General features: G+C 36.2%; 1 protein-coding gene across 5 annotated transcripts in view; it reads right to left on the reverse strand.

Annotated features, from left to right (window-relative positions):
- The window catches only part of LOC107584776 (MICOS complex subunit MIC19-like), a 65916-nt gene that overhangs the window by 29112 nt on the left and 11441 nt on the right, over positions 1-25363 (reverse strand). For all 5 annotated transcript variants that reach the window (XM_016271841.1, XM_016271772.1, XM_016271693.1 and 2 more), the window contains 2 exons: positions 20874-20967; positions 11245-11416 (listed from right to left, as the gene is read on the reverse strand). In XM_016271841.1, the coding sequence (XP_016127327.1) occupies positions 11245-11416; positions 20874-20967 (266 nt within the window). The remainder of the gene's footprint in view (positions 1-11244; positions 11417-20873; positions 20968-25363) is intronic.

Consider the following 25363-nt stretch of genomic DNA (forward strand, 5'->3'; position numbering starts at 1 on the left):
TGAAGCCTGAATGTGTTGCAAAAATAAACCCAAAACAGATATCTGGCTATTGGTTAGCATTATCTAATAGCCTACATAGTTTATGCGGCTATTATCACTTTATATATTAAGTGATATAATTGTATTTATTTATTTTTTGCACATTGTTCTCAATGAGACAAATAACATGCATTAAGAAAATAAACAGGGTTAGTTTTGATTTTACATTTAGGTTTAGAGTGGCCCATGACACACATGAGTGTGTATAACATGGTTTAATAGCAACACAACCGCGTTTAATCAAGTCCCACAGCTGCAGCTGTTAAGACGGACAGAACTGCTCTCCAAAAACACCCACAGCCCTCGACAGAAACAGTCCAACCCTCTGGCAGAATAAATCTGACCTCTGCACTGTTCCCATCCAGCACTCACTCGTGCACACAGACACATTCAAGTCTGTGAGCCAATCGAGCTCCTTGCGTGGGCGAGAAGCATTGTGGGTAATCAGTCAAGGAGACATTACAGCTCCAAATTTTCTATGGAAAGAAATGCAGCTACCGTTATTGACCTTCAGCACACAAGCACACACACAGAGCAGCTGCATTCACAGACCAGTAGGTAAACACAGTGAAAGCGTATCCAATGAGCAATTAAAGAACAGGGAGGCGCTGCCACCGATGTGCGCGCAGGGATTTTCCCTCTCATTCAACGCATCATAGAGGGCATATGGCAGCCCTCCGTCGCTCAGTCACACAGGCTGTCAGGATTATTTCCATCACATCACACTCATTCAGTCTCCTGCAGGTCATTTAATCACATAACACTGCTAACAAAGGCCCCTGAGTCACATGACCAATATGCTCGCTATTATCCAGCTAATGAAGAACAGGGAGTGGGATGGGAGGCTGAGAAATGAAAGTGAAACTACAAACATCAAGAACAAGAGACAGGGAGGATGGGAGGGAGGACAATGAGAGTGATTTATCATATAAGATGTCACACCTCTCGTGACATGTGTCCGGATGGAGAGAGAGAGAGAGAGAGACAGAGAGAGACCCACAGCAAACTCCAATCCCGCTGTTCTACAAAGAAACAAACTGATGACTCCCCATCAGAAGAGAAATGAGCTCGAAGAGAAACAATCACTGTTTTTTCCCCCTCAGGCCCAATTAGAAGACACCCTTTACTAGATCTGTATGTCTTTTATTGTCTTGTATTTTAGTGATTTGATTCGGGCCATCTATTATGTTCAGAATTATATTTCTGAAAAGTTACTGGCCGTATTAGTTACATCAAATTTTTACATCACATTTGGCGGTTGATGATGTTTATTCTGGGCCCAGTTTCCTCATTAGTATATGCAGAGTTGCAGGTGCTACACACAGCAAAACGTTTGGCGTTTTTCCCTATAATTTTTTTAAAGATTTTCTGGCATTTGGAAATAGAAGCAACTGAATAATACTCCAAATTAAACCTCATCACTTCACTGTGACTGTGTGTGCCAAGTTTTGAATACCAAATAGACATTGTTGATATGTGAATGTAGGAAGTTGTGCTCTATGTACTCATCTGACTTGTGTCAGTAGTTCAGAACGAGTTGTTTTTGCAGCTTTTTTTTTTCTGAGTGAAAAAAGTTTTGAGTTCTGAAAGTTAAATGATTTCAGTTTACAATGAACTATGTTACTTCAAAAGGTCGATGAAAATTTGATTTCTCATTATACAACCCGTTAAAAAATTTGTGCTGTTTTGTCGCCCACTCAAACCCATTATAAAAAAAACTTTGATGGCGTGACTCAATTCGGGTTATTTTCAATCTAAATCTTACACAGAGTGCTATTAGGTGCTTCAACAAAAATACAATAACTATAAATGCAATTCCTATTCGTTTATACACATAAATGGACAAGCCAGACACCCAGTGTGCCAAAGATAGGCATTAAGTTGACTATAATCTAAACTATTCTTTTAAAGACACAACCAGCACCATCAACAAAGGTATCTTTTGTAAAACAAGCAATAAAAACAGATGCCCAGTAACATTTATCATTCTGGATCTGCTAAGTGAGAATTCAGCACGGCCCAAAGCAACAGATGGGCTGCATTTCCTCCAGCTCTTTCAAAAAAAAACGTAGATATAATACGTCAAAAAACTTTGTTTTAATTGCGAGCTCGACTCTTCCCACACAATCTCCGCTCTCGCACGGCAGGATGACTTTGGCATCAGCGCAGCAGACCCCATGGTCAAATTAAACGGGTCGTTTAGAAGGAAGAGTGTCTTGCTGAATATCAATTAGCTGCAGCTGAATAATTAAGAAGAGCAATGTTTTTAATTAGCCGAGTGCTATAGAGTTTGAACTAGTGTAGAACGTACTGACATAACAGGTAAAAGCATGTACTGCGCCAGGGAGGTATTTTAAAAATGCCTCGTTCTTCCTATTTCAATCCTTCTTCCTCCATTTCTGCTCCTTATGCCACCTGTTTTGTCATCTGCTCTCCTTCGCAAAGTACAGTGACGTTTCGGGAGCACAAGTTGGGTCTGGAAGGATCGTGCCTTGCCTCTTCTCGACCCGAGGTGAACCCTTCTTAATGAAATGGAGAAAACGCTAGCAAACATTGCCCGCAGAGACCCACGCATATGACAACAAATCAAAGCTCTTTGTTAAAAATGTCATCTCTTTCACCATGACCTTCGATGGCCAAACCGAACAAGGTCAGAGTTACTCAGGCCCCGGCATCCATCACTAGGAACCCAGTTGCCAGAACAAACTCAGGAGTTCAACCGTCCAGCAGGCACAGGTCAAAGGTCAAATGTCGGGCCACAGCCAGCCTGTTCAGATCTAACTGGCACTGAGAAGGACGGGAATAAAAGTGATAATGAGAGAGCGTAAAAGTGTACATTGGAAGAAAGACATGCCTGATTGTGTGAGCAGATAGAAACCGAGAGTTTGATTTTGGGAGCTTCCAAAAACCTTATGATTAATATCCCATCAATATCCTGTTTGAAGGAGCTCAATGCAGATAAAACGTCAATGCTCCTTTAACAAGGTCGAGTTTTGCATGACGATGTGCAAATAAGGTAGTCCTTGAAGATTTCACACAGTTTCAAGCTAAACATTTTTCCCCTGAGATCATATCCTGCTAAAAGGTGTCTGGGAAACTGGTGTATTACCCAGCAGTCTGTGCTGCTATGACAGGAAGGGTCAGTGGGTAATTGAGAGGGATGCTGAACAGAGGTCAGAGGTCATTCTTGCATAGGCAGGAGGAGTTGACGGTCCCCTGTGTAGGACTGGACATGTCCTCTACTGAGACATGGGGGAAAAATTAACTGTCCTGGCAGAGTCCGGGCCTCATTTTCTGTGAGCAAAGATCAAATTAGCTGTGAACCAGAAGGCCTGTCCTTTACTATTAAAGGGACCAGATACAAAGATTTCCCAATCAGACTTGGTGCCCTACATCCAGACCCCCACTCTACGAATGTCCTGGTACTCAGACACCACGATCGATCCAGTGCCCTAAAACACACAAGCATGTACATGCTTCTCTGTCCACCTGTCAAGAAGTATCTCCATCCGATCCATATGAATTGACAAAGTCACCCCATATGCTCATAGACAGATATATCAAAATTAATGTCTGGTCTGGGAATATTGTCATTTAAATATTGTGTGTTCTAATCTTTCCTAAGGTCATCAGATCACCAAATAAAATCAAATATGCCCACTCTGAGTGGTTAATATAAATCATCATCAAAAAATAAAATAAAATAAATACAATATATATATATATATATATATATATATATATATATATATACACATTTAAGAAAATAAAATAAATTAAATAGTACTTATTAAAAAAATTTAAAATAAATACAAATTCCTCCAAAAATTATGGATTGGCCATTAGCACTATAAGCAAATGATGTCAGTTTCATTCATACTGGACACCAGAGTGGGCCCTCGCACAGGAAATCCACATATCCAGTCACAGAAGTAGCGGAACTCATGACCCTCCAGGAAATCCCTTATATGGACAAAGGCATCGCTATTATAGCTGTAACGGAGTAAACAGAACATATAAACGTTTTAAATGATAAAACAAAGACAATAAACACTCGACTGCGACAATATAATTTATCTGTGTTATTCAAGCCATCTCTGGTATTTTCATAATAATTAAGTATATTTATAATCCACTGCTAATCGATGTATTCTTTTTAAAGTAGCCTATGGAACATATTTTCTGCCTTATTCTGTGACAAGAAGCCACATCAGATCACAAAAGGAAGCATTTGACTGGTGTTGTGGAGTAAAAAGGTTATAATGTTCTCTTTTGTTGGACAACAGGTTTGGAAATGTGAATACAAGGGAAGTTTAGCTTTAGGCATTTTAATTTAAGCATGTTTAGCTTAGTTAACGGAAGGCTACCGGCTGCCATCAGAGCAAGTGTAATTACTGCATTCACGCGGTCCTCGGATGCTCTCATTTCCCGAGTTATGCTTTTAAGTCGGAATGTGAAAACAACATGGACACTCTTGTTACTACAAAGATTTGCTGGATTTGTATTATTAGAGCTTTCCGACTTGAGTTCACATGCGTTTTCTCAGTTGGGAAATTATTTTACACGTGCGGTGCTGGTGATGATGCTTCTTACGTCCGTTTCAGAGAACCGGAGGACAAATATTTCAATCGATCGCTCAGGCATGGCACCGAAATGAGGCACCGAAATCTGCGTTCTGATTTGGTTCTAGTACATAGCGGTTACATAGGTACCGGTGCTACATACAGTGGGTACGGAAAGTATTCAGACCCCCTTAAATTTTTCACTCTTTGTTATATTGCAGCCATCTCATTTTATATAACTGGGGTAAGTCAGTTTCATGATTTGAAATGAAGTCTAAAAATAGCAGTGTTAGGCCACAACTTCCCCATGCAGATAAAGCAGGTAAATGGTACTATATTAAATAAAATATAAATAATTTTACAATTAAATATTATTAAATCAACTGTTTAGTTAAATAAACAAATAAAATGTATATAATTTGTAATAATTTAATTGTTTATTATTTTAAATATATAAATAGCACTGTCAATGTAAAAAAAAAAAAATGCTTCCAACCTTCCGACCCAAAAATGTTTTACAAAATAACTTTCATTTACATAATTTCTTTAAATTATTCTCTGCACAGGCTTACATATTGCACAGGCTTACATATTCTTAATTATTGGTATTTTTTAAGAATCAGAGACTGTTTGAAGACATTTACGAGTGTAGTTTGTCCAGAGCAGTGAATCTGCCCACTATTTGCATGAACAAAAAGTTCTCCCAAGTTCTTTGGTTTTGCAGCATGTTTTCACATTTTAATTCATCCCCACAGTGGTTATGTGATGTTGAGATCAACTCGGGACAACTGGGAGACTCGTACAACATCAAAAAAGGCTGCAAACAGTCATTGATGCTCAAGAAGGCAAAACAAGATTATGAACCAAGGTTATGCAAACTTTTGAACAGGATAGTGTAAATCAAGTTATTTTGTCTTGTGGAATATATGCAAACATCTGTTATCTATTAAACAGGCTGAAAATCTTCTGCAAGGGGTATATAAACTTATCAGCACAAACTGTATGAATACTAACACATCTCTATTCATACTGTGGGTCACACACACACAAAAAACATCCTGTTTATCTCACTTAAGACTAAAGACGAAGAAAACTCCTTTCTCAAACCTCTTGAGCAATGTAAAAAGAGTAAAAAACATTTTATCCCCTTACCAAATAGCACCTACTAGTACATCCAATTCAAAAACCAGCAAGTCCTCTTTAATACCTGGGAAATTAAATTGTGGGGTATTATCAGTCAGGGCCAGTCAGCTGTATCTAAAAATGTAACAGCGTTTGAAGCACACAGATTTGCAAGGGGGACGCTTGCTATGGCTGGCACTACTTGAAGACCGCAGAAAAGAAAAGTAAAAGAGAGATAGAGGAGAGAGAGAGCTTCGGGAGGGGGACATTTGTACTCTTGAAATACAAGCTTAACTGAAGTGGCGTCTGCAGACCATCCAACCATCAAATAAAAAACATCTGTGGACTCTAATAGGTAGAGCTGATTGTAGAAGCAGAAAACTTGATTTGAGATCAGAGGGGGGAAAAGAGAGAAAAAAAAAAAGTTCAGCCATAGTTCAACTATCAACTGATATACTGTTTCATTAAAAGTGCAGTTACAGTGGGTATAGAAAAGAATCACCGCCTTAAAATCATGTGCATTCACATGACATGAAAACTCAGTAGTCAAAAATGAATTAATAATAATCAATAAAAGGAATAAATTAATCATGACTAATTGTAAATGAAACCATTCAAACTGTTCAAAAAGTATTCCCACCTTTAAGTTCAAGATGACTGCCATATTGTAAACAGGAAAATATACTAAGTGCACATGAAACAATTACTGCAAGAACAAATTTTATTTATTTCTTTTAAAGGATAATTATTTTTTACTGTGGCTCAAGTGTTGGTTAAGTGTTAAATAAGTGATGAATATTTTGGCACGATGTTTGAGATGCAAGAGCTTTACACAATCAGATAATTGCTAAACACTTTCGGGCGACTGCAAAAACAACAATCCCTGGTGATTTGCAGGGTGAGGAAATGTCAGGCATTTAATGCTTTCTTAGGCGCACATTTCAGGAGCTTTTGCAAGACTGTACTTTTGTCTCAACAAATCACATCGCCAGCCATCGAATAAGTTGCATCGGTCACTGGTTTGGAGATTGATGACTCTGCGTTTGATTGAAATGTTCGCCCCAGGGTTTGCCAGTGTCTGAATGAAATGATATGCGTTGTGATTGATTGGCTGTCCTGAAAGATCGCTAGAGGGCCAGAGTCAGTGAAACCCAAACACTACGATACTTGATGAGTTTATTAATGTCTAGAATCGCTGACAGCATGTATGGTCGAAAAGATACACGAGAACTTCTCATCACAGTGCAGAAATCATGAAATGTCAATGCAATGCATCTAAAATGAGCAAGTTCAATATACTCAACAGGTCTATTGGGAAAATGACACTCTAGTTGGAATTTATGGCAGAAAGTCTAAGGAAATACAAGCGATTATAAGTGTCAAATAACATCCATTCTTGTGTCCACCAAACAAGCTGACGAACAAAAATCCAGAACCGCAAAGCAAGATGGCTTACCACAGAAGTGTACATTGCAAGCGCTTTCAAAAGCGAGCAAAACTCAGGGTCTTACGACTGTAGAAAACAGAGATTTGCTACTAAGCTGGTGGGCTTGGATGAAAATTATTTATGGTTTCAGGTAGAGTCAGCGCTCTGTTTGAGAAAAAGGACAGCCATCGGAACAGCAACCTCAGAGCTCTTGGCTTGGGCGAGATAATTGGAGAGGCTAATTTGGGCGTGCGAAGACTGTTCCCGGAGAATGCAGCCGGCTCTAGCACTCAGCACTGCTATTGTACGTGACAAACAGTGTCTGAAGACCAGAGCACGGTGTGAATTCTGATGAGAGTGGGATCGATGTCTGCTTGAACGAGGAGAGGAAAAATAAAATGCTTATCTTAATAGTCTTCTTTTTTTACTTTCTATTCATCAAAGAAACCTGAACTTCCTTTGCATCTGCACTCAAAAATGTTCCCTGAAGTCCCTCCATAGCAGTTTTTACAATAATAATAATAATAATAATAATAAAAAGTTAAAATATACACTACTGTACAAAATTTGGGATCACTAAGATTTTTCTTTTTAAAAATAAATAAATACTTATATTCAGCAAGGACACATGAATTTAATCAAAAGTTTTGACAATAAATACATTTTATAATGTTACAAAAATATATATATTTCAAATAATTGCTGTTCTTTTAAACTCTAATTGTTTCCACAATATTACGCAGCAGTTATTTTAAATTAAAAACAGTAATATTGTGAAATTTTATGACACTGTATTATCAAAAACATTACAAAAAAATAGCTAATAAACACATACATACACTCTGCTCAAAGAAGAACTCAAAATTGAGAGGAATGAAATGTGTGTGATGACGTCCATGAGTGAAAATGTTCCGTTAAGAGAAAAGGACAAGAACCTGTCCCAACTAATTTTCCTGTGTGTGTGTGTGTGTTTATTTCTGAAAGGAAAAGACACATCTCAAGACCTGTCTAGTTCTCCTCATTGATCCATATTATTTATTTGAACTTAGATGATGACAAAGGTAATCTAAATGTAAAAAATGCATGAAAATTAAAATGCATGTGCACAATGATAGATAGATAGATAGATAGATAGATAGATAGATAGATAGATAGATAGATAGATAGATAGATAGATGTAAAAAATTGTGGAAAATATATATTTTTCTGTTCAACCAATATTGTAAAATATGCTGATATTTTTACAGACGTAACTAAGAAAACTAAACAGAATTTACAGTTCTACTTCTGGATATCTAATTGAAGTGTATTAAACAAAACTACCTACAAAAGTAATCACAATGAGCTGAAGGACACAGCAGAAAGAGCTCTGACTCTTGATAAATCCATAATATTGAGTAACACTCATAAACCAGCAATTTGTTACTTACATTATTGGTCTGAGCCAGAACTGCTGGTGATTTTGTGTGTATTATACTGCATTGCAATGGGTAGGGATTAAATTAGAATGGATTGTTTCTTTGGGCTGCTGGGATCCATATTTGTGTTTGTTTCAGCTACAGCTGGTCTGTTTAAAATCGTAGATGTGATCTAAAATTTTTTAAAGAGCAAATGCTGAAATGAGACCACCACCAACTACTCATGAAAAAACCTTCCTGCACACAAAGCACCCCAAGCCGCCCCCTCCTCCTTACATTGTTTTTACCCACCGTTCCCAATGAAACTTTCCCAATTCTCTCTCTCACTCACACACACACACACACACACACACACACACCTTCGTCCAGCCGTGAATTACAGCACATCTCGCCCTCATCCCAAAAATTATTAATTTTTCTATTACAGAGATGACTGTGTGAAATGAGCTATGTAATCAATACCATACATTTGTAAACAGCTCCAGTTCTCCGGGGAACCTCTTTTTTTTTACTTCATGCTCAAATAATCTGTGCCTTGTCAAAACCAATGGAGGGGTCCCTCATCTTACAATGTGTTTACAAGGGCAATTTAGCCGCCTGCAAATAAAACTGCCTTACACTGGGATGTGTGTACACTGGTATTCCTTTAGGATTAGCACAGAATGGAAAGATGATGTAAAGTTTATCAATAAAGGCGTTCATGTAATTTTCTAAGTGCATGTGCAACACTCTGTTGTCCTATGTAGTCATTTTTAATGTGTGAGTTTGTTGATGTCTTGATTGGTGTGAAGGAGATAAATAAGTAGAATGAGGCCCAAACATGATCACCGTCAGTAATGCTCATCCAATCAGTTCTCACGATCTCTCATTAGTCCTTACAGCCAGCCAATCAGACACTGGCACTTCACCCTGATCCACTCACAACCCTCTCAATACAGCTGCCCAGGTAGAAAAGATGGTGATCAAAATTAGATGTTTTGATTGAATGTTCACGTTGCCCTCTTCCATAAATAAATTATCACAGACTTTTCATTTTTGGGTAAAATGGGTTTATGGGTTATGATTTGAAATGAGACAAAACAAGCTTTAAAATAAGCTTCAACAAATATAAGCTAACATTATATTTGTTTCCTCAATAACTGTCATTCTTTTTTATGAACCAGCATTATCATTAGCATGGAAAGCCAGGACATATAAAAGTCATGTAAATGAATAAAATCTTTAAAAAGTCATAGGAATTTTTATAATTAATATATATTTGTATAGTATAGTAATATATATTTGTAACTATGGCACGCTCCAAAACATACTCAGGGTAGAAATTCCTGAAAAAGTGCTTTTTCTGAGTGATAAATCTATCAAATAAATCAATAAATCAATAATTCAAGTTCAACTTGAGAAGTCATTTAAATGTAATGGTAATAAAAAGTGTAAAGACTGAACAATATTCAGTTATTGGAACTTCTGTAATTATGGAATTATTGATTATTTGTAATATTTATAATCATTTTATTTTATTATAATATTATAATGGTACCAGAAATATCTTGGGAGGCCTTAAAAATCATGTCATTACATTTAGTCATTTAGCAGACGCTTTTATCCAAAGCGACTTACAAATGAGGACAATAAAAGCAGTCAAAACTAACAAAAGAGCAACAATATATAAGTGCAAATGACAAGTCTCAGTTAGCCTAACGCAGTACACGTAGCAAGGTGTATATATATATATATTATATATATATATATATAGTACACACACACACACAAACAAAGAAAAACAAGTAGATAGAATAGAAAAAATAGAAAGCTAGTTTTTTGTTTTGTTTTTTGTTTTTTAAATAAAGAATTAAAAAAAGATAAATATAGATAAAGTAGAATTAAAATAGAATAGAAAGTGTTAGAGTTAGAGGGTCAAATAAAGGTGGAACAGATGTGTTTTTAGTCGTTTCTTGAAGATGGTTAAGGACAATGCCCTTGTACAGTATCATCCATACTGTATTGATGTGATGGAACTTTCTAGAGGCTGTTATCTTTTCAATGCAGTGTTAAATAAAGCAAACATGCTCAAAAAACACATCAGTCTCAGTGCCAGCATGGGAATCAGTGCCAAGCTAAATTTACATTAAATGACTTTTTGTTTTTGTTCAGACAGGAAGCAAAAATTAGATTTTTTTGGCATAACCGACTCAAATCTGTCAAGTCTTTTAAAGACTGAACAGCAAAAAAACTATATGAAATTGTCTTCCTGTAGCACAAACAGTATAGCATAGTGGTAGCAAGGGCATGGGTTTGATTCCGAGGGAATGCCTAAATTAAAAAAATAATAATATATAGCTTGAGTTCAATTTAAGTCACTTTGGATAAAATAAATGTACATGAAATGCAGTCATTCCAAGTACTTTTTTAATCATTCATAGAGCTTTCCGTTCTTTCTTTCCACTATGACAGTTACTCTCTTATGTCTCTTGGCACTTATGTCATCATTATAGCAACCAATGTAGATGGACCGGATACTGACATCACTGTCTGAACAAAGAGATCAGATTTCATCACTTGTTGGACAGTCCTAAAGATCTGGAAATCAGATTTATGTGCAATGTGCACAAAGCCTAAGTGCTTAGCTGTTTACAACACAGACAGAGTGATGCAGTTTTGTGTTTGAGAATTTACTCACATATATCTGAGCTTGAAGTCTTTCATCCTCAGCAGTGACTCTTTCTCTCAGTATGGCTTTCTGGATGTTCTGCGCTTTCTCTAATGCAAGGATCCTGCTCACCTCGTCCTTTACCTGGGCTTGAGCTTCTGCCTGGGCCTGAACATGAGCCTGGGACTTTTCCTTTTCCAGCCTAAATGTAAAGCAGCACAGAATAGAGAAAACTTCAGATCTTTGGTCAACATTACCGCTATTCAAACGGCTTCTATTTAAAATGAAACAATTTGTTTTAAAACATAAAACATATTAGGAATATGAAAAATACTTGTACTTCAAATACTTAAATTCATTCATTCATTTATTGTTATTGATATTGTTAATTTATTGATATTTTATTTTTATTTCATTTCATTTCAAGTAGAGAAACTAATCTGAATGAAGGCTGAATTGTCAAAATGTCCAAAATTGTGTGTTAATTCAAACACGGATAATTATATCCTAACTGGCAGGACAAAACCAGCAAACAAAAAAAGTACAAATATCGGATCATTAAGCTCGTAGTGTAAATGCAGCCTAATAGACATGCCACTGTCTATTTTGTTGCTAACAATAAATTATAAAATAAAATTATACAACAATATTTACAACAAAAATAAAGAAAAGCACTGAATGTTCTCATCATTTTAAGAGCTTTAATAAGCCTTCTACAATCAAAAATGAGCATTCGCCCTGAAAAAAAGAAAAACCATACAGCTAATTTTAATTACAGGCCTGCATCTCAGTCAAACTCAGACAGCACTGAATCATTATTAATGCATTATGTCTAATAATCATGCACTGAAGACTATGCCAACAATTTAATTAAGAAAAAATTGAAGGTTACATATCATTGTTCCAATTTAATTAGGGGGGTCATATGATGCTGCTAAAAAGAACAGTATTTGGTGTAATGAAATGTGTTTATGTTAAGGTTAAAAAAACACATTATTTTCCACATACTGTGCATTATTGTTTCTCCTCTATGCCCCGCCTTTCTGAAACGCGTCGATTTTTACAAAGCTCATCGGTCTGAAAATGCGAGGTGTGCTGTGATTGGCCAGCTAGCCAGTGGCTGACTCTTAACTTTTATAAAGAATCTCTCTTTGGATTTGAGACTTTAGTCTTTGCAACTTAACAGATCTTCTTTACGCACCAAGAGCTTGCAACACTCCAAAGAGAAAGGAAAAAAAGAAATCGCATCATATGACCCCTTTAATATTCATATTAATATTTAACTTTTTAAATAAGTGAGTGAGTTCAATATCCCATTGGTATGGTTTTATTTCTCTAGTAGAACATTTTTAAGAGAAAAACAACATACGTTTTTAAAAATCTAAAATTAAGATTTTTTTTTTCTGTGCTAGGCCACACATCAAATGCTTTGAAGTTTGGGAAGAATGGTTAAAAAAAAAAAAAGTACCAGCCTCAAAGAGGGAAAAAGCCTCATATATCAAGTGAGATTTTGAATATGTTGTCTCATTTGAAGTTGTTTAATAGGTGTGTGGTGTTAATAATTATTTGATGTTTTTGAGATAATCCTGCGGAGCTATTTGGAATTTTGAGTTGGAATGTTGAGAGACTTTAGAAGCTGTCACCCGGTTCTCACTGTTGCCTAGCAACCTCAGCTGCACCATCAAGCAGGAGGTTTGATTTGTAAAGTAAACTCAGGCAAGATACAAACTGTAATCTCGATGCTGTGTTTTCAATCAAACAGCAGCCATCTAAAAAAAAGAAACCAAGAAGCCGAAAAGGGCAATAAGGGAGGGTATAATTATAACGTTACCGAAACAAACACAAACAAGAGTGTGAGATTTCCAAAGACGTGCTAAGTTCCATAAAAAGTTTGAGAAATGCAAACAAACAGAAATACAGAGGAAACACGCATGTTTTATCTGTGGTCACCTCGAGATCAAACTAAATATTATATATTTTATTCATGCTATATGGGTTGTGTAATTTTTCATTCCCATTTCCAAAATGTCTAAGCACTTTAAAAAAATCGAATTTAATATTTAGCAGTTTTCTTCCAGTAAAATGAAATAAAATAAAATAGGGTTGCAAGTAACAAGGCAGCCGTTATATTTGCAATTGGGATAGATAACTAGGGATTAGTTTGATAATGATAACATATTTCTCATATATTTTTTTTTTTACATTTAGCCCTTTTACCTGAATTATTTATAAGTTTGATGAACGCAGTCAATATAATAATAATAATAATAAATAATGAGTAAATAGAACGAGATTATTTACTTGCTTTTCTGCCATGTTGTAAAAAACATGTCTCGATACCCCAAAGAGTACTGTATTCATTGAATATTCCAGAGGGCAACAGCAAACTCAGTTTAGCATGCAGAATTTTACTTGCAACCAAACAATAATAAGTAAAGACCGAAAGAAAAATGAATATTTGGTGTCGTCCTATTGTGTTCCTGTGTTTGTGGATACACACATCATTGAGCATTTTGTTCTCCTGAGAAAAGTGTGAGCGACTCCAGCCATGTCCAGTTTCAGTCTACTGAACTGGACACATATCAGCACAACACATCCATCATTACTTCCCTCTCTGGTATTGTGTGTGTTTACACCATCTTCCAGGACTAAAAATAGGCCAAAAGCATCAACTGAGCACAATAGTGTCACTTGGAGGGCAAAAACACTGGCCACTCAAATCCAATTATGTTCATCTGAAAAAAGAAAGAAAAAAACAACGAATTTGCTGCAATTACAATACCTGTGTGCACCACAGAAAACTGCACTGCAATTTCCTTCCTAATTAATTAAAGATACAATTCTTCCAAAAATGAAAATTTGTTGAAAATATACTCACCCTCAGGCCGTCCAAGACCTAGATGAGTTTGTTTCTTCATCAGAACAGATTTGGAGAAATTTAGATTACATCACTTGCTCACCAAAGGATCCTCTGCAGTGAATGGGTGCCATCAGAATGAGAGTCCAAACAGCTGATAAAAACATCACAGTAACTGAAAATGAATCCACGCGACTCCAGTCCATCAATTAACGTCTTGTGAATCGAAAAGCTGCATGTTTGTAATAAACCAATCCATTATTTTTACCTTCAAACCATTGCTTCCAGCTAAAATACGAGTCCTCTATTCATAATATCGCTTTCTATTAAAAAGTAATCTCATCTCAATCAGGAGAGATATATGCACAGATCAAGCACTGCTTACAAGTGGAAACGGTCTGTGACGAGAGGGGCGGGGGCCGAGAGCCGTGGGAACGGAGCGGGGCCGGTGGAGTAAATACTAATGCACGGCACCTGCGCCACTCACCGGTCCCACGGAGGAGCTCCGGAAGTATAAAAGGAGGAGTGACGACAATGTTGGACGAGAGAGGACCAGGCCTGGACTTTATTTTGTGTTTTGTGTGCGGCAGTTGCCCGCGAGGGGCTGCCGCTTTACTTTAATTTTGTGTTGGTTTATTTTATTAAGTTTTCTTTAAATGTTCGCCGGTTCCCGCCTCCATCTTCCCGATCTACAAACGTTGTTACACGGCCCAAAAGAGTTCGAAACAAATATGCTGGTGGGTTTTAATGAAAATTTTGTGAAATTATGATTATGGACTCATATTTTAGCAATGGTTTTAAGTTAAAATACCTTAATGAAAGATTTGTTTCTTACAAACATGCAGATTTTTGCTTCAAGACATTAATTGATGGACAGCAGTTGTGTTGTGGATTGTTTTAATGTATGTATCAGCTGTTTAGACTCTCATTCTGATGGCACCCATTCACTGCAGAGGTTCCATTGGTGAGCAAGTGTTGTAATGCTAAATTTCTCCAAATTTGTTCTGATGAAGAAACAAACTCATCTACATATTGGATGGCCTGAGAGTACATTTTCAGCCCATTTTCATTTTTCTGGGTGAAATATTCTTTTACTGCAGGTAGCTGAGGACCTCTAAAGCACAGAAGACCATACTATTTCTTTAGCAATAACCAGATCATTATTTCATGACAGGAAGAGAATAACACTGACAAAGATTTGTTCATCAGAGTTGATGAGAGAAAAAATAAAATTAAATAAATATTTGTACCACCCTTCGATCGGTAAGACTTGAAGAAACCATTTTCAAACTCTCAAATACTGAGCAGCTTCCAATGAAATGGATCATTCAGGAGAGACCATGACCTTAAAATCAAATAATGGCAAAACAAAAAGTTTCCAAATAATTCAAGCTATATTTCAGGAACCTATCTCACGCTCACCATCGCTATAAATAAACTATGCTTTGATAATGTCAGCCAATGTACATCAACTATCCGGCTATCCTTCTGAGTCCTATAGCTATTTAATGTTACATGGTATCCATGAGCAAAACTCTCGAGTCTAAGCTTAGCACTGGTCTGAATATCAACAGCTGTACAGAGACTGGCCTTCGTACGTAAGGGACCAGTATAATTTACCATTCTTTAAAACCGCACACCTCTGTACACCTGCAGGAACTGATCTCATTTCCCCTCCGCTATCCCACCATCTGTTGGCTCTCCCCTGCAATTTAATTCACCGCTTATTGCAGACGAAACGGATTCTGACACGCCTGTACAAAAGTTATCGAATGTTTCCCTCTGCGATAGCATTTAAAGCAGCCATGCATTATTAATTAGGCAAAATAATGTGCAAGAATGCAGGGTTTGAATATTTCATGAGCCTCCTGCGCCCCATCCCTGGCTGCTGGTCGTGTAGCTGTTCCTTTATGGTTCTCACTTGGGAGGGGTTGTGTTCCCCTAGGAAAAGACTAAGAGGTTGATGCTGTAATTGTCAAGTAATGAATAAAAGCGAAGCTGCATGCCTGTAGCTTTAATTACATAATTTGTCTAAGCCAGTAGTGGAGCTTCGGCTGTGGATTCTGATGGATTCAGTGCAGGAACTTTTTGTAAAATTACCCTTTTTGTTAAGATTATTTTCAACAGATATGAAAGGCTCCTCCTCATTCTGAAGTTGGAGGAGAAAAGAGAGGAATAAAATAAAGCAAAGGGTGATTAAGTCACACAGAGACATGGATGAAATGAAAACAAACACACAAGCACTCAGCATGCCTCTGGGGAGAGGGAACATACGCCTGTATTTCAGCTGTGAAATGATAGTTTAGCTGGATTGTGACAATGAGTGAATTTAACATGTGGTTCTTTGTCCTCGTGCATGCACTAATGCATATATTAAAGCGATGGTTCCGCCAAAAATGAAAATTCTGTCACATCAGGCACTCAGATTCATGCTAGGAGTCTGCTGGCCAGTCTTTTCAATATAATGTGAGGGAATGAGGGCTATCAAGCTCCACAATAACTAAAAAGCACCATAAAAGTGGTCTATATGCACTATATTTCAGGTCGTATCAAGTCATTACAATAGCTTTACATGAGGAACAAACAGAAATTCACTAATAAAATGTTCACTTATAATCTTGACATTTGCCCTTGCTTCCCTTTAGTGTGTTTATGAGATCTGATGTGTTAATGACTCAGTCTTTTAAGTCAGCTCTTTCCAAGAATTAGATCAGTTGGATTGATTCGTTCACAAATCGAACTGATCAGGTTCTTAAGTTCACCCTTTAACAGATAGCAGCTCACTGGAATTAAGATGGACTATTTTTGTGATACTTTTATGTTGTTTTTGTGTCCTTTATGAAGCTTGACAATTTCAGCCTTCGTTCACTTTCATTATATATAAAAATAGAAGTCAGAACATTCTAAAAAAATTCAGGTTTGAAAACATGAGATTGAGTAACTTAACTATGCATTTAACTGCGGTATATAAAAAGTACATAATTACAACAGACAGATTTCAGTGAAACAATTATTTAAAATATATGCAAACAAATAAATAAAAACGTTCCACTCCCCAGTTAACTAACTAAATAATCAGCTAAACAGCTAAATAAATAATGTAGCTAAATAAATAAATAGTTAAATAAATAAAAGGCTAAATACAAATTTATTAATTCATAGCTAAATATATAAATTGCTAAAAAATATTAAAACGCATATCTAAATTAATAAAGGTCTAAATAAATCAATAAAATAAATAAATGGCTACATAAATACATTTCTAAATAAATAAATATACTAGAAAATTAATTGATGGCTAAATATATAAATAGTAAATAATTGTCTAAATAAATTAATTAATATAGGTCTAAAATAAATGGCTAAATAAATCAATAAAATAGATAAATGGCTAAACAAATCAATCAATAAAATGGATAAATGGCTAACTGACTAAATAAATAAAGCAAGAAGTAATGAGCAGAGGCTATTGTTTGAGGTGAGCTCAGGGGTGGTGAGAATAAGTTTGTGCCCTAAGATGCCCCTTCTTTCTGTCTGTGTCCCTGAGGACTGTGTGTTATCCCCAGCGAGTCTCTGTGTGGATGAGAGCTGAGGTCTTTCTGCTGATGCAGCATTGCGCAGGTCAGCCAAGCCCAGTCTGTGCTTTTGATCTGCAGAGCGGTTCTGCTCCAGTGCCTGCCGCAAATCTCTCATTAGAAAGGCCTGCAAAGGAGCTCATACACACAGGCCTCTGCAGGAGAAACACACACACAGACCAAATTCTGCAGTTTTTCTAAACACACGTAAACATGCACTTTTGAACGAATAGTTCAAAGTGAAGTCATCTAGATTTAGAAAGGTGAATACAGAAAAAACCCTCTCAGAGAAGTTTAATCTCTACATTCATTCCCTTTAAAGAACTGCTGCTACAGCTATACACACAGAGACAGATGCATTTGGCTGTTGAGTCACGACTCCTGCACCCTAAGCATTGCATTTTTTAAGACATTAAAACTTAAGAAATAGTTTAACTTTTAAAAACACAACTCGAGACCCCTGTGTTTCTCTTATGTTTAGCATATATTCACACTCTCAAACAAAAACAAATGGTCCCACACAACAAAATACATTTAATATCATGAAGCACACTTAACAATATACAACAGATACTGTCTGGTGAATGTGCTCTTCCATCAGTTATATTTTAAGAAGTAAGTTTAAGTAGATGGACACTGATTATACTGAGGTGAGTAAGCATGTGTATAAGGCTAATCAGAAATAGCACCATCTTGTAAGGCCAGCACTGTGGTATTGCAAGATTAATGGTGGGCTCTATCCAGAGCTAGACCGACACACACTATAAAAAAATAAAGCAGAAAGACATGTGAAAGAAGTGAAGAGGAATGTGTGCTTTACATATAATTAATCACACATTAAATGTATCTTCAATGAACTGCCCACCGCCCTGAAGCCAGCTAGATTAAAGGTCACTGCTAAATTAAGTTGGCAGGGTCTGATAAATCTACCAGCAGATTAATCTCTGAATTTATGTTCCTTTAAATGGCATTTGAGCATCATACATTGATTTAGCTCTCATGGTAAATGTGGAAACACAGCCCACCTGCCATGTAAATTAAAAAAATTAAATAAGAATACTACAGTAAATAAATACATATTTAAAACAAAAAATTAAAAATTAAGAAAATGAAAATTAATTAAAAATTAAAACAAAAACAATTATATAAAATAGTAAACAAAACACAAAATTAAAAACATTTAAAACTAAAAACAAAACAAAAAAATGCAAAGCAAAACAAATCATAACAAAACAGAAAAAAAAAGAAAAAGAAAAAAAAGAAAGCAAAACAAAACGATGCAAAAACAAAACAAAAGTAGAGGACAGCAGATTAGTTAACTAACTGCTCATCTGATTGAATTGGGAAAGAGAGAAATAAAACAATGAAAAAACTTTCAAACAATGGTCCACCTGAAGGTGAGGTTGGAGATTGCCACTATAAGGTCTTCAAACCCAAAGCCAGAGGCTAATATCATTCAATTCAATCCTGCAATCTCGTAAGGGCATGTTTAAAACACAACACATTCTAGGAGAGACAGCAAAAGGAATGAAAGAAGAAATGGGAGTTGGAGAAAGCTAAATGGAAGACAACATTAAGGACAATATTGATTCTGTTTTTCCAAGCATGACATCATGGTCAATAAAGCCTCTACTTTCCCTTAATGGCGTTGCCGGGGCGATGGGATGGAGCACTTTGCCTCAGTTGCCGCAACAGCAATGCTGTAAAACAACACACCCTGCCCTTAAATTTACTTTTATAGCCGACAGAAAATAAACTTCCTGTCAATAGCAATTTCTGCAGGTCAGAGTGTTGGCCTTGTTGAGAATAACAGTATAAGAGGTACCCGGGGTAACAAGGACGCGCGACTCAACAATGGCACATCCATCACAAGCTTTAGATGAATAAAATGGAGCGAGTACTTAAGGAACTTGCACTTTATATGAGTAAAGTGTGGTGGTTCAACTAAAAGGTTTGGAAAATGATGACGTACATGGTGCAGAGATATTAAAGGCCAAATGATCGTCACGGTACAGCCACCTACTTGCAGACAGAGAACAGGACAAAAATGGAAAGACTAAGCCCTCACCGGTGGAAGCTAATAGATCATCACATATGAAGAAATTAACTCCACCCTGACTCCCACTCCCTCGCTTTCATACATGATTAATTGCTTTCACACACAAAAAAAAAAAGAAATAGGAAAAAAGTGAGAGTGATGTGCTCAGGAAAGGAGGAAAATGGATCAAGACAAAGCACAGACAGGTCTGTGTCCCAGTTTGACTGTTGATGAGACAAAATTCTCATTAAGGCACACAGCTTTCTCTGTCTTGTACTGAATTAAACAAGAGTTTGTACCTCATAAACATGTAGCTCATAAACTTGCCAAGCCTTTCCACACAAAAAGACCTCATGTTGTTAAGCCATAGGAGTTCAAATGCTGTGATGTATGGATATATGTATGTAGATAAATGTAGATATTCAAGTGACTCAGTTTTATTGATTTCATATATTGTTGTTGTTGTTTTATTTTCAGAAACACTCTTTTGTTACAAGATGAGTCTATTCTTTTATGGTACAGTCTAAAAGGAAGAATAAAAGTTTTTACTTGAATAAAAAGATCGATTTTTAAGTGTTTTAATCTTTAACATTATGTATATGTTTAAGCTAATATTTATGTCAATTTACATACCATGATAGGTTTTTTTATGGGTTTTCACCTGTCCACAAAGTGTTAAAATAAATATATAATAATAATTTATAATTGTATTTTATTTTTTATCTTTCATTTAAGCTTTATTTAATAAAGACCAAATCTACACCTACAAATTCCAGAAGACAAACTTCATGTCTGATATCAGGTTCAACAAAAGATCTAAATGGCAGCCATTTTCAATACTCTACAAGAATTATATAATGTATACTTCCAAAACCTGAAGATGAGCCTTATTTAAATATTACATAATCAATATGTGAACACCTGGACATTAACTGAATTCTATACTCAAAAATGAATTGAAAAAAAAAAGTGATCATTTTCAAATATTTTTCCAAATACTCATCTTAAATTTTTCGCTCCATGGCCTGAGATTTTTCCGACTACTTAAGCATTGTTTGTGGGCTAATTCTCCAAACAGAGACATGTGTGATTTCTAAGGACACCAATTTCAGACAGGTAGAGCTGATCTAAAGGCGACTGTTGATATAATGTATGTAAGAACAGTGTAAATGTGTGCATGGATAGTCACCATCGGTTGAGTTCCTCTCGTGCCTTTCTCCTCTCTTCATCCAGGCCTTTCTGCAGCTCTTCAGCGATCTTTCTTCTCAGTTCAGACTCATCCGCTAAAGAAAAAGACAAAACACACACATTAGATGCTGAGCTACTGTTTATACACCAAATGGTTATTCCAGAGTGTTTGATTTTGTTGTTGCATTCCATAGGAGGTCCTAGAAAGGCAATCTACTGTGGGTAACAAAGTTTAATGTTTTATTGTACACTTGAAGTTTCTTTGAGGCAAGTTTGTACTTGTTTGTAAAGCAGTTTATAAATAAGTATAGTGAGGTAGGATGATATTTTGAGGCCTCAGGATGTCTCTGCCTTATGAGGCAAAGCGAGAGAAACTGAAATCCAGAGGACAGGGGTCCTATACACCTATGCACTGACAATGACTATGAACATCACTTTCAAAACACACACACTTCAAAAATACACTTTTCACAACTTAGTGTTGATATCAGCACCGCCACAGTCAAACAAGTGTGTGTCCTTTTCTTTATCTGGATGGCTAATTGTCTGTGAAAGCACAGCAGAGATATAAAACAAACTCCTAGCTGCCAGTCAAAAAAAAGCAGCAGTACCGCAGCACTGCAGAGGCCTGGAGCTACTGCATGACAGGAAGTCCAAGTGTTGCAGATGGAGATACAGGTTTATAGTTTGTACAAACAACCAACATTTAGTCTAAAGAAATACAAATAAATAAATAAAAGAGCAAAAGCAATCGTTCCTCACAGAAATGTTCAAGTCAAAACTTGTAACAAATCCAAGTTGAGTCTTTCATAGCAAAGTCTCTCAAAGGAAGTATAAGAGGTTTCAAAATAAATCAAAATATCATTTTAACATTAACGTTATGTACTTCTGTAATAAATAATTTATTCATTATCCACTAACTTGGCAAGGGCCGGATCATTTAGCTAAAAATAAATAAATAATTAACTGTTCTGCAAACTTCTTTCTGTAAACAGCACAATTCTCTTTCCCCACAGTAAATAAACGAGTATTGTAATTATTGTAATCATGATTTGTTATGCAACATATTGAAAAAATATTTCTTCTTGAAGATTAGTGATGTTCAAAAGTCTCTAACACAGAGTAAAAACAAAACAAAAACAAAAAACAACACAACACAACAAAACAAAAAAGAAACTATACCGAAAAAAAACCTAAAAACAAAAAAAACTAAATTCAATTGATAAATTCAATTTATGCCTCAAGACATTAGTTCAATTAAATTACAGTCAATACAAATAAATAGATTTTTGAGACTTAAATGAGAAGTTTTCATCTCACGTACCCTACATTGGAGCAGGTATAGAGGTTTAAAAAAACTGAAAAAATTGTTAACGACTCTTATATGTATTTACACTTAACATATGAAAGGAAGCCGCAGTAGCTGCCAGTAGTTTAAGTAATGTTTTATAAGAAGCCAATGGAAGGAGCAGTCAGTATGGGTGCCATATGGTTTGCATAACAATGTTCATTTTAGAAAACATTGAGACTGTAAAGCCGAGAGAGGAAGCCTGTTGGGAGAGAAACGCTTCAAGTTATCACTTACACCGACCTTCTTCAAGACTAATGAGAAATCCTCCTGTTGCCGTGACAATGGCAAAGAGGAAACCAAAATTAATTGCGGACACTGGCACGGCATTTATCAAACAGCAGGATAGTGTAATAGATACAAGCACACAGGTGCTGTCTAAACCTCAAACCCACCAGATACCATCCAATTAAAGATATGGTGTGATAATGGACATTCTTTACGGGTACCACAACTAAAACAGGGCGATCTTATTTTTATAAGTAACGGTTTCCCTTCCACAACTGAACTATTGGCCCGCACTCCTTCCATAACACAAAGGATCATCAAAGCGTACACAAAAGCTTCATCTTTACTTGCAAACAACAGAGTCCTCCACACTGTTTAAAATACAGACGCAGAAAATGGCCAGGATGCTGGTGTAGACAGAGAGTTTGTAAAGTCGATGAGTAGAGGTCAACCAACATTAGTTCTCAACGGTTGATACTGATAGAGAGCAGGACCTATAGGTAGAGGTATAGGCCAAAATAAAATGGGTCTCAGTTAATAACCATACAATTTGCATACTTACTTGTGCAAAAAATAAAAGAAAAATTAAAAAATTAAGACTTACTGTAAGGTCACTTAGTAATTCAATTTCAAATAAATAAATGCAATATAATAATGTATTTATATATTTTTATAGTGCAGTGGACTGGGCGCATAATTAACAACTAGTATATAATTAATGATGTTAATAATAATAGTATTAGTATTATTACATAATATATATTTATTAATACAAATATTTAGAATTCTAAATGTTTACTATATGTGTGTGTGTGTGTATATATATATATATATATATATATATATATATATATAAAACTTCTAACAGAAAAAAAAATTTAGTCCTCACACACTTGTTCTTTTTTTCCTTTTCCAGGCTAACGACTTATCTTCAGTGTCACTCATTCATTCACGCTCTAGGTTCCCATAATTCATTCATTTAAACTGGGCTTTAATATTTAAAAAGGACCAAGAAAGGATTTCTGTGGATTCAGTTCATATGTTAAAAAAACCCCCATCTGAGTCTCTTCAGGGGGGTTTTGCAGGAGGTCACCGTGAACTCCAGAACAGCATTAACCGTCTGGGTAGCCGTGTCAATCCAGAGTGAGAAGAGTAATGCTTAAAGATGAAAAACTCATCATCTTTAGATATTTCTCTCTCTCTTACTCCCTCCTTCATTTTCTGCAGATATTTTAAAAAAGTAGCTTCTGGGCAGTCGGGAGAGAGATAAAAGACAGAGACAAATTGTGTGTCTCATAAGACGTTTCATTAATCTCCAGACCTGAGAAGAGGAGGGGGAGGCGGGGCTAATCTAAACCATTACACGTTCCTCACGATCCAACTTAAACAAGTCTCAACATCTTTCTACACACATAAAGAGACTCCTGGGAATATCAAACAAGGTGATCTTTCTTGTCCTCAGCCTACACTTCCGTCTTCACGGATCTCATGGAAGTTTTCAGCAAACAACATGCAAATTGGGCTAAAAGATCATTTCATTACGGCGCATCACATGCAGCGAGAGCTTCCCTCTGTTTTTGCTCTCTGAACTTGGAGGCAATCTTCAAGGAGATGCTTAATATGTAACAGCAAGAAAAGTGTGTTTATGTATGGCTGGGACAAAGAAGGATTTGTGTGCAGGTAATTAGAGGTAGGTAATGGAAAACGGTGTGTGGGCCTTGCGTATGAATATTCATGGTACGCTGAGAACGTGTAGGAGGATCAACCTTGACCACCTTCTAATCACCACGCGCAGAGACTCTGCTGTGATTTAGTGATGGACTCGATCATCCACAGCATCTCTTAATACCTCCACTCATGGGTGCACATAATCAATGTCCCTCATTAAGGTCACAGCCTTTGACCTCAGAAGATGAGCTGAGCCTCTTAAGGCAAGAAGAGCTGTGACAAAGGGACAAAATGTAAGGAGTGAGATCAGAAAATGTCACAGCATTAAGTTTAGCTGAGGCTTAATGTTTCCATATGGTCATTTTTAATAGCTACAAACTTTAAGTAAGCATTGTTTGGTAATTGTTCACCACTTTTCAATTCACCAAAGAAAGGCAGTCAAACGACATGAAGGTAAATCAATTGTGACCATTTTCATTTTTGGGAGAACTACTCTGGCCTATATTACTAATTATTATACTATTATTAATATTACTATATTCAGCAAGTGAAAACTTAAAGAAAAGGCAATGAATGTTCTTTAAAGCAGTTTTTAAATAAATACCTTAATAAATGAATGAATTAATAAATTCATTAATATTTACACTGCTAATGATTACAAACAATGCTGAATAAAGGATGAACATTTGCTAAAATAAATAAAAATGTATAAACAAATAATTAATATAATTAATATAATATAAATATAATTACAAACACACACACACACACACACACACACACATATATATATGTTAAAAGTTTTAGCAAGCAAGTTTTGGGTGGGATGAGAACTACTGGGTTCACTGTTTCTAAAAAGTATGACATGCATTTCAAGAGTATTTATGTAATAGAATGATGTACAGTATATTTAGATAAATCACAAGAGTTTCTGTCATCATTATACCACGGAATCATGAGCGAGCAAGAAATAAAAACGTACACGTGGGAGAGAGAAACCATGAGACAGATTGAGATGTAGGGAGTTATAGATAGATAGAAAAAAAAGCCTGTGTGAGCCTCCATGGTAGAGCTCATTAAGCAGATCTGTGTCTCATTAACAGGGAGCTGTCTCGTTTTGTGCAATGCAGGCGGGCGTCTCTTTTTCCCTCTCTGTAAGTAGAGCCAGTTCATAGTGTCAGCTCCAGCCTACAGAATCGGCGCATCTCTGCAGGTAACACCACTATTAAGGGCCGAGAGGGCACACA

Source organism: Sinocyclocheilus grahami, unplaced genomic scaffold (assembly GCF_001515645.1).
Source record: "Sinocyclocheilus grahami isolate Dianchi unplaced genomic scaffold, SAMN03320097.WGS_v1.1 scaffold1.1, whole genome shotgun sequence".
NCBI classification, from domain to species: Eukaryota; Metazoa; Chordata; class Actinopteri; order Cypriniformes; family Cyprinidae; genus Sinocyclocheilus; species Sinocyclocheilus grahami.